Here is a 9925-nt window from a genome sequence, read left to right as displayed (position 1 = left end):
CTACTGAAAAACTAGTTACAGGTCACAGGATTAAGGAAAACTGAAATTAATGTCAATTTATTTTAATCTACTGTCTGCAAAGTGCATCTCTTTAACTGCAGCTTCACAAGAAGCTAAGCTGTCTTGGGGTGAGGGGAAGGCAGGCTAGGAAAATGGCGTGGTCAGAAGAGGAAGAAGCACTAGTGCCTGCTGTACCACTTGGTGTTCCCAGCATCTGGAGGGCTGTAAGACTATCTAACACTATCCTGTTTTGCCTTCTAATGTTACACCCAACAAACGGTATTTTAATCAATACTTTACAGGGTCTGGGTGCCTTGCTTATTGGGATCCATAATGAACACCTGCACAGGTGTATTACACCTCCTTAAAGCACAGCAGCATCTGTCTCTCATCACTATGAGGGGTGGGCAGCAGTCTTCTTGCAGTGGTATTTCTCCTCTGCACTCACATCTCTACGGTCTTCCTCAGTTATGGCTGGTGGAATCAGCCCTGAGGTCACCTGTCCCACCTGCAATGTGAGACCAAACCCAAATTATCATATGGAGAGTAAAGAAACTGTCCTTGCTGCTGTCCTCTTCTCCCCGTCAGCTGAGCAAGGCCCTCTGCTCATCAGCTGGGCTTAAACAGCGTGGGGCTGTTTGCACGGTGAGGGGCAGTGGTGGTGGCTCCTGGGTGGGATGGCAGCAGCTCTGAGCTCAATGCTCTTCCAAAACCTGTTTGTGCCCTGACACCTTCCTGCTCCTGCCTGCATGCTCCTCCTAAACACTGCTTCCCCTGCCAAGGAGTCTGGGGTGTTTCTAGGGCTGTGCCTGATCCTGGGCACACACACTCCTCCACCCAGGTCATCTCCATCCAGCCATGCCTAAAGGTGTCTCTCCAAAACCCCAGGGGGTGCGTGGGCGAGAACAGGAGACACTCTTAGATGAGGGAGGGAGCCTCTGCAACTGCTCTTTGTACCAGCGGCCACAAAGTCATTCCTCAGCCACCCTAATGCTAATATTTGCACTCCCTCTACGGAGATAAACATCACAGAGGTATCTGCTGCGCGGAGGCAGAGCACAATACGTGCTCCCTGACAGCAGAAAGCTCTTTCGTGCCATGGGGCAGTTCCTGAGACTACCCCCACCCTGCCCTGCTTTCTGCTGGTTTCCCACTGGGCTAATTTTCCACTTGCTCTAGGAATCATTAGAGATTCCCCAGCTTTGGGAGCTCAGTTCTCGACTTATGAGCTGACATCATGACATCCAAACTATTCCTCCCTCCCTGTTCCTGGAAGCCCTTGTTTTCCTGGCTGGTTTTGGGCGTGCTAGCTCCTTGCTCATCAGAGCTTCTGATTCCATTTGGCTGATTCCATTTGGCTGTACTTTAATGGGTTCCACTGGTGTGGGAAGAAAAGGCAGAGCCCAAACTTCATGCCGCTTCACCCTCCTCTACTCCGCTGCGAATTTTAATGCAGTGGAAAGTCTGCACTGGTAGTGGCATTGCTGACCTAACTGGCAGGAAAATTTAAATTCCACAGGGGCTGTCACAGTCACCCTCCTGCTCCTTGGCATGGCCGAGGGAGAAGGGGGAGATTTCAGCTGCACGTTCTGGTGCCAGAATAGCTGGGGATGAGTTTGCTGATACTGCAGGGAGAAAAGACAACTGGATTCTAGGGGGGAAAAAGCAGAGGGGGCTTACAGCTAAAAAAGGAATGGTTAAGGAGCTCTCAAAGTCCTGCTGCGTGCAAGGTTACTGGAGCACAGCCTTCAAGAAGAGGGAAAAGGAGTGCATGGCAGTCGCTGGGGAGACTGGGAGCTGGCAGAGACCCCTCCAGTCAAGCCTGAGTTTCTCCCTGTGCCCTGCAACAAGTTCATCCTCTCGCTCCACATGCCATCTCCCCTGTTACAAAATGGGATACTAATTTTAGTACTATGGGGCTCCAGAGACATTTTGCTTGGCTTCCGCCAATTAAGGAAGAAAATGAAGATGCCCTGAAGGGAGGGAAAGATTCCAGGACAGGAGGGATAAGAGGAGCCTCAATCCCACTGTCCCTGACACACCACGACCTCTGCAGTCCTGTTTCTTCATGCTGGTTCAACATTAACCCAGCGGGGCTGTGACTCCGCTTATTCTGCTCCCTTTGCATTTCCCTGCAGCCAGGGCTGTACAGCATGGCATGCAACAAAACCAGCGTGCTGAGGGGCCTGCTCCTTTCCTGCCTTCTGCACCTCACACTGAGCCATGCCAGAGGTAAGACTCAGTAGCACAGGGACAAGGACAGGACCAGTGGGTGACAGGAGGAAGAAAGCAGGGGTTATTTCTTTCCAGAGGTAAAGCGGGTGGCAGGTTTTCTTGGTAAGGCAGGAGGACCTTCTAAAAGCTTGAAGTTGTGAGTGAAAGGGTGCTGAGAGCGTAGTGAGCACAGGGCTTTCCTGCACAGGAGGATGCAGCAGCATTCAGCAGCTGGCAGGGCAAGCTGGTGAAAACAGCTCAGTGGATTTTGTGGGAGACGGTGGGGAAGGGGAATGTGGCTCAGTCCAGGACCTTGTGTAGCACAACCGGGGCCCTTTTTGTGCTGGAGTTCCTCAGCTGGCCTGTGTGGCTGCAGGTCTCCTTTGCCTCCCCAGCTGTCCCTTATCTAGACTTTAGGTCACACACAGTAGGCAGCCTTCCTGCTCACTGCTCCTTGTCTTGTCTCAAAGCCTCTCATTCAGCTCTCTTTTCTTAAAATGAGGTTAGGTCCTCTCTGACCCACTGCTGTGTGGGGGAAGACCTGTCTGCAGGTCAAATAAGGGTCTCTGAACATAAAGACGGAACCCAGCTATGCCTGTCACAGTGGCCTGAGGTTGGCAAGACAGAAAGACAGAGGCTGGCAGGGAACAGGAGCAAACTCCAAGCAAACAAGCCTCTACCAGCCAGGTGAATTCTAGAGAGCCTGCTCTGACCATCAGGGTGGGCCTGACAGGCCCTGACAGGGCTTCTCCTCTCTGTGGGTGCACTGGGGGAGGCTGGGCTGTGGGATCACTGTGTCAGCTCTGTAATTTTTGGAAACTGCAAGGGGAAACAAAGGGGCCCTCCTGCTGCAAGCACCCCTCTGACTGGCAGTGTTCTGACCTGATAGTGTTCCTGGAAAAGGAGCAGGCGCTGGCACTGCTCAAGCGCTCGCGACGTGCCAACAAGGGGTTTCTGGAAGAGATGCTTAAGGGAAACCTGGAGCGAGAGTGCCTGGAGGAGACGTGCAATTACGAGGAGGCTTTTGAAGCCCTTGAATCCACCGTTCAGACGGTATGTACAGGTGTTCCCAGGAAACATTCCCTCAGCTGAGTTCGTCAGACTCAGTCTGTGGTACAGAGATGAGGCTGATGTATGTGTGCCCAGGGAGAGCTCAGGCTTCCTCAGGGACTTTCTCTCCTGCAGCCACTCCAGGGAACGCAGCTCAAAGCCCAGGTTCTTTCCCCCTCGTCTCTAATTCAAGTGTGAAGTGAACAGGAGAGAGTCTTTCCTCAGCTACCAGTCTAGAATTGCACCTTCCAGTAGTTCATCGTGATGCTGCACACATTTGAACCGTCACAGCCCCAGACACTCACAGATGAGCTGGCTTAGCAACCAAACACAGAGTGCAGGTGCCTCAAGCTCCTTTGAGCTGAAGCTTTTGCACAGACCATGCTTTTTTCCAGCTCCCAGACTCCCTCACGCCACTAAATTTGTTCTGCATCCTTCTGGGAAATGTTGCTAGCTCTAAGGTTAGTGTCTGTGCTGAATTCCACACCCAGGAATAGAAGAGTAAAGACATAAGCAGTTAGGAGTGGAAGCTAGCAAGGTACAACCTCTGTGGAGTCTTTGTAAAGCAACCACTCCCAGGCTGCACCACAGAGGTGTCTAGATCCAAATCACTGACCCACACCCACACACCATGTGGGGCCTTAGAAGTTCCAGGTTCAGCTCCTGGGACTTCTGCCCTGTAGCACAGGCTCTGCTTCCTCTGCAGGCTGATGAAGGCTGTAAGCATCTTTGGTCTTTTAGAAACAACAGTACCCTCTTGATTCCCAAGTCTGATAAGTGGGAATGTGGTCTTCCATCAGATTTGTTGCTTTGTTGGACTCCACAGTAACTGATATTAACAGAGCTGGGCTAGTTTGCTCCATTTGTTGTGGTGGGACATTCTTCTACTGGTTTGAAATGCAGTACCTAAGCAAGGTCTGATGTTCTGTGTTTCTACTCTTAATTTTTTTATTTTTTTTTTAAACAGGAGATATTTTGGTCAAAATACCAAGGTAAGCTGCATCAAGTCCTGCAGAGGTTCTGCCATCCCTTAGGACCCACTGTCCCATCCTGGAGAGATGGCTCCCTACCCTCTTACAAGCCCTCACTTTCCAGGACAAAGCACTCTTGTGTTTTGTCCCTAGATGATAAGCTGGTTCAAGCTATGATGCTTATTTGGATTCCTTTCATGTAATGTGTATCTTTCTTCTTATTTTGCTAGTATGTCAGGGCTTGAGAGATTCCAGGACAGTTCTGGATGCTTGTCTAGAAGGTAAGAAACTCCTGTTGACCTCCATGTCCCAGATACAGTGAGTACCAAGAATCTGCTTCCTGCAGAGTTTGTAAAGAAAAATAATAATCTAAAGTTGGTGAAGCCATCTGATTAGAGAGAAAAATAGCAGGAGGGGAGTTTGAAATTCCTTTCTTCCTCTTTATTTCCCCACTGACCATTTCACAAACAGCCTAACTCCTCCGTTGATTGGGGTAGATGCTCTTCTCCCTGTGATGCAGCCAGGCATCCCCCAGCCCAGCCTCTCAGAAGGGCTCTGACCTGTGCCTACAGCCAAAGCAAAGCACAGAGCCTCCCAGTGAGCTCCCTCTGATAAGGCAGAGAGAGCTTCAGCTGTGTGCTCTTCCCATCCCAAGCTTGTCTAGGCTCACACATGTGGCAAAAGTTAAAGGGATTTGTGGGATGGTACCTCTGACCTTGAAAACCAGCCCTGGCTTACACTGTGCTGGGATTTTGACAGGAAACTGCTCTCTTGGTCTGGGCCAGAATTATCGGGGGACAATTAGCTACACCAAATCAGGGATTGAATGTCAAGTGTGGACAAGCAAATATCCACATATACCTAAGTAAGTTCATCCCCACATACCCCTAAAGGGTTTTCCAGCGTGTCCTTCCTTCCTTCCTGGCCTAACCAGCTTTTTCTCATAGATATAATGCCACCATTTATCCCAACCTCATCGAGAACTACTGCAGGAACCCAGACAACAACTCAGCAGGCCCATGGTGCTACACCCGAGACCCAACGGTGGAACGGGAGGAGTGTCCCATCCCAGTGTGTGGTATGCCTTGGCACTATGCCTCAGCAAGCCCTTCACTGACAGGGAACACTGCCCTGAGACTGACACTAAATGTGTCAAGGAAGGGGAGAGGGTTAGGAGGGAGTGATCTCACATGAAGAGAGATCAGTGGGAGGACAGGAGCTGTGCTTGAAGGGTAAAGGAGCTGAGGAGCAAAGTCATTGGGTTGCCCATACATCCACCTTGGCTAAATTCCTCTAATGTGCTGTTTTCTCTAGACTACAGTAATCCAGGTCTAAATTAAATCCGGTATCAGCAGTCACCTGGAATCTACTACAGTTTTGCCAGTCAGGAGCACCTCAAAATCCTGGCTCAGTTGCCTCTAATTTGTGACAGCAATGAGTCATACTGGGATTTTTGTCTGAATTCCCACCTTTAGGACAAAACCACCACACAGCTTGTGCTTGACTGCCTGCCTTAACATTCACTCATATGGAGGGGTGCAGTTCAATACCCACAATCTCCAGAAAAGAGAAGACACTCTTCTCTCATCATCACACTTGAGAGGATGGAGAACTATCACCCTATACTTATACCTTCCCACTTCTTCTCTACAATGCAGAGCTGTCTCCGCCAGGGTTTGGCCTTTGTCTTAGAAGAACTGGTAGATAGCAGAGAACCTTCTCACAGCAGAAGTTTCTCTTCCAAAAGCAGAGACTAAGGCAACAACTCTTATAAGTGAAAGTCAGACGGGTCAGCAACCATTGTGACCAACTTTTAAAAATCATTAACATTGTCCTGGTCTGGAAAGAGATGGTGCTCTGCTTTGGGGTGATCAGGCACCTGTACCATCTCTGTTCACTAGTTAGTTTCTGACCTACAGTAGTTTACAGTTACACTTACACCTTTGTGGACATGGCAAGACTAGAAAAGCCTTGTTTTTGTGTACAGTTCCTGTGCAATCAATCTCACACAGAAGCAGCCTCACCAGATAAGGTGAATGCTACTTGCACAGTGGCTGTTGTGCCCCAGGTTGAGTAGTTAAACAGAGGGTCTTTCTTTATATGGGGATTCCCCTGGTGCACAAGGACAAGGCATCTTGAGGCCAAGCAACTGCCACAGAACAGATTATCTGGTGCCCACTCACTCAGGAAATGCTGCTTAAAGCTTGCAGCCATTACAACACTTGCAAGAAAAAGTGTGGAAAGTCTAGCAGAAAAATAAATTTCCTATCATTAGATAAAGAAACACTGACAAAAGTTAAATTTGCTATTTTAGTAGCATACCACAGTAAAAGGCTCCCCAAAATATGGTCAAGTTACGAGAAAAAGACATTGGAGCTCTAACACAGCAGCATTACGATGCCTGAGGCACCTATTTATCCCTTGAACTGGTTCTCAAAGATACTCCAGAAAGGAACACAATATTGTCCCTCGCATCTTAGAGGCAAAGAGAAGTGCGATGAGTAGTGCCAGCCTCACCTTACCTACCACTGAAGGAACCACCTCTGACGCTGCAATATTGTAGAGGGCCACCACACGCATGGGAGCATGGTGGGAGCTCCCAAACATAATGGGATGCCCCATGGAACTCTGGACTTCAGTAAAGGGGCTCCAGCACTATTTGCTAACAGCACTTCTAAGTGCAAAGCTGCTGCTTAGATCACAGCTCTCTGTCTTTCCAGGTGAAGAAAGGACAACCGTTGAATACACTCCACGGGTCACACCACCAGCCCCAGTGGAGCCCTGTGAACAAGAGAAAGGAATGCTTTACACTGGGACCCTCTCGGTCACCGTGTCTGGAGCTAAGTGCCTGCCATGGAACTCTGAGAAAGCCAAAGAGGTGCTCCAAGGAAAACACATTGACCCAGAGGTGAAACTGCTGGAGAATTACTGTCGGAATCCTGACGGAGACGATGAGGGTGTCTGGTGTGTCACAGATGAACCACCGAACTTTGACTATTGTGATCTGCACTACTGCGGTGAGAAGCCTGCATTGGTTTGGGTAGGCACGCTTGTGAGGCAGTGGCAAACAACAGCAATATGTGCGACTAGGGTGAAGAGCTTGGCCTGGGAGACATAGACAAGGCAGTATGTGCACCATGTATGTGGAAGTCCTGTTCGTCCAAATATCACACGTACTAACCTGCCGTACATGCACAGAGCAGTTACGTCCCCCAGGTGTTCTGTTCTCCCTGAAAACTCACAATGGTGGACAAGGAGCATTAAAAGAGTGCTAGTTTTAAAACATCATTCCTTCATCAGACCCACTGTGTCTAGAAACGAACATCTGAATTGCTGATCATGATGGAAACGGCAGCTAGGCCTTTTACTATGTTTGTCTTTCTGTCTCTCTCAGACAGCTCGCTAGAGGATGGGAACGAACAGTCAGAGGGAATATCAGGACGCACTACCCTTCCTCAAGGGTTCAAAACCTTCTTTGATGACAAAACTTTTGGTTCAGGTGAAGCAGGTGAGCAAAAACTCTAGATACAGCACCACAGCTTGTAGAAAGGCTACAGCTTCTTCCCACAGGGCACTTGCTGTTCCTCAGAAACACCAGTTTGACAAATTATGTCAAAAGTAGGGGGATATATTTAAATTCCTTGAAGGATCCTCAGAAGTCCATCTCCAGTTATGCTCACAGAGCTAGTAAACACTTTCTTCCTAGGCTCTTCCAGCTTAGCATGCTGTTAAGCAGGTAGAGTAACAAAGGCAGATTGCCTGTTTTTTCAGACTGCGGCACTCGTCCTTTATTTGAGAAGAAAAGGGTAACAGACAAAGGTGAGAAGGAGCTGCTGGAGTCCTACATAGGAGGCAGAGTTGTGCATGGGGACGACGCAGAAGTTGGCAGTTCTCCCTGGTAAGTGTTACCTTTCATAGTCCTTCATGGGGGACTGTGTCTCCCTTCTCTTCAGTTGAAGCAGGGGGAAGTAAAAGGGCTCTCCCATTTCAGGCCGCATGTGGACATTATGGCTTCTAATCAAAGCTTCTCCAAGTGGTTGACTGGGCAGCAGTAAAATAGCTGGAAAGAAACTCTCCTCTTGAGCCAAGTATGCAACCATCTGGGAAAGCAAGAGTGCTGGTGTGTTTAGTCTTTGTCCCTTCCTCTTTCCAGCTTTGCTGGAGTGGAGAGGATGGGAAACCTCTCCAGGTGAAGGAAACAGGGTAAATGGCCTATTACACAGAACATACGTGCCCAAGGAAGACTTCTGCTAGAAAGCCACCAGTTGTCTTTGTCAGTGTAGTGCAATGCCCTTCCCTGCTCACTGCAAGTTCTGCTCTTTCTGCCTGACACCAAGACACACTCAGCCAGCCACACCTTTAGTCCTGCTAAGTCTTTGTCCCTCCTTGTCTCTCAGGCAGGTGATGCTCTACAAAAAGAGTCCTCAAGAGCTGCTCTGTGGTGCCAGCCTCATCAGTGACAGCTGGGTCTTGACTGCTGCTCATTGTCTTTATTATCCACCCTGGGACAAGAACTTAACTACCAATGACATCTTGGTGCGGATTGGCAAGCACCTAAGGGCAAAGTAAGAGCCTGGATGAAGTGAGACTGAAATAGCCTTCCTCTGCGAGTAAGGAGATAGGCCAACCTCATTGTATCATCCAGGGAAACATACATAGTCAATGTCACCGTAATGGGATCTAAGAGAGCTGTCATTTGCTGCTCTTGCTGATCCTAAAGGTCACAGTGGAAGGGAGGGCAGAAGCATGAAAGTCTAAAGGGGCACTCCAGGGTGAAGACAGTATTGTCTCGGAGGGCACAAAGCACCTGAGAGTATCATGAACCCCACAAGACTCTCAGCTGCTACTGCACAGCAAGTTCTTTCCTTCATGACTATTTCAGATATGAAAAGAATAAAGAGAAAATTGCTCTGTTGGATAAAATCATCATCCATCCCAAGTACAACTGGAAAGAGAACATGGACAGAGACATTGCCCTCATGCACCTGAAGAGACCCATCATCTTCAGTGACTACATCCATCCCGTCTGCCTGCCTACCAAAGAGGTCGTGCAGAGGTGAGGAGACTGACCCATGGTCCTAAAACACAGGCTACAAAAGCCTTCTTCGGGCCTTCAAAAAAGGCAGAAAAATATGCCTTATTCAGGCTGCTGGCAGCAAGAGAGCCAGGCAGGAGAAAGCTGGTGTGATACACATGTGATTATACTCGTGCTTCCTTCCACAGGCTGATGCTGGCAGGTTACAAAGGACGGGTAACTGGTTGGGGAAACCTGAAAGAAACGTGGGCCACAAGCCCAAGCAACCTCCCCACAGTTCTGCAACAGCTCAATGTGCCCATTGTAGACCAAGAGATCTGCAAGGCATCCACCAAAGTCAAAGTCACTGACAACATGTCCTGTGCAGGTAAGTAGCACTGGAGACACGAGGCCAAATTGCCCCAGAGGACGAGGGCTCTGAGCTCCTGGGGTGGCTCACGCAGCAAGGTTATGTGCTGATAAATTTGCAAATGCCCTCCCTAGAGAATACCTTTCTTATAATTAGAACTTTTTCAGCTCTCAGAAATGTAGAAGGCACTCTGTACTTCTGATAATCCTTACTGTACCTTACTGTAAATCTCTTCTGGCACTGTACTCCTTTCGAGAGAGAACAGAAGTGAACACAAAATTCAAGATACAAAGAGACTATGGACTT

The 9925-nt window shown here is 48.9% G+C and overlaps 1 protein-coding gene across 1 annotated transcript; it reads left to right on the top strand.

The window, feature by feature from the left end:
- The first annotated feature begins 2138 nt into the window (after positions 1–2138).
- Positions 2139–9661, top strand: F2 (coagulation factor II (thrombin)). Its single transcript, XM_010078953.1, has 12 exons — positions 2139–2232; positions 3104–3267; positions 4232–4256; positions 4466–4516; positions 4995–5100; positions 5183–5313; positions 6956–7252; positions 7630–7743; positions 8007–8133; positions 8633–8800; positions 9118–9291; positions 9459–9661. Exons 1-12 carry the CDS (start codon positions 2154–2156, stop codon positions 9643–9645), a joined length of 1623 nt encoding a protein of 540 aa, XP_010077255.1. The 5' UTR covers positions 2139–2153; the 3' UTR covers positions 9646–9661.
- The last annotated feature ends 264 nt before the right edge of the window (positions 9662–9925 follow it).

This window comes from Pterocles gutturalis, unplaced genomic scaffold (genome assembly GCF_000699245.1).
Source record: "Pterocles gutturalis isolate BGI_N339 unplaced genomic scaffold, ASM69924v1 scaffold7946, whole genome shotgun sequence".
Lineage (NCBI taxonomy): Eukaryota > Metazoa > Chordata > Aves > Pterocliformes > Pteroclidae > Pterocles > Pterocles gutturalis.
This window is presented reverse-complemented; position numbering and strand designations above follow the sequence as displayed.

Coding starts and splice junctions, on each gene's coding strand:
- F2 (XM_010078953.1), top strand. CDS start 2,154: ATGGCATGCAACAAAACCAGCGTGCTGAGGGGCCTGCTCCTTTCCTGC. Junction 4,517..4,994: donor TCTGGATGCTTGTCTAGAAG/GTAAGAAACTCC, acceptor GGATTTTGACAG/GAAACTGCTCTCTTGGTCTG. Junction 8,134..8,632: donor GAAGTTGGCAGTTCTCCCTG/GTAAGTGTTACC, acceptor CTTGTCTCTCAG/GCAGGTGATGCTCTACAAAA.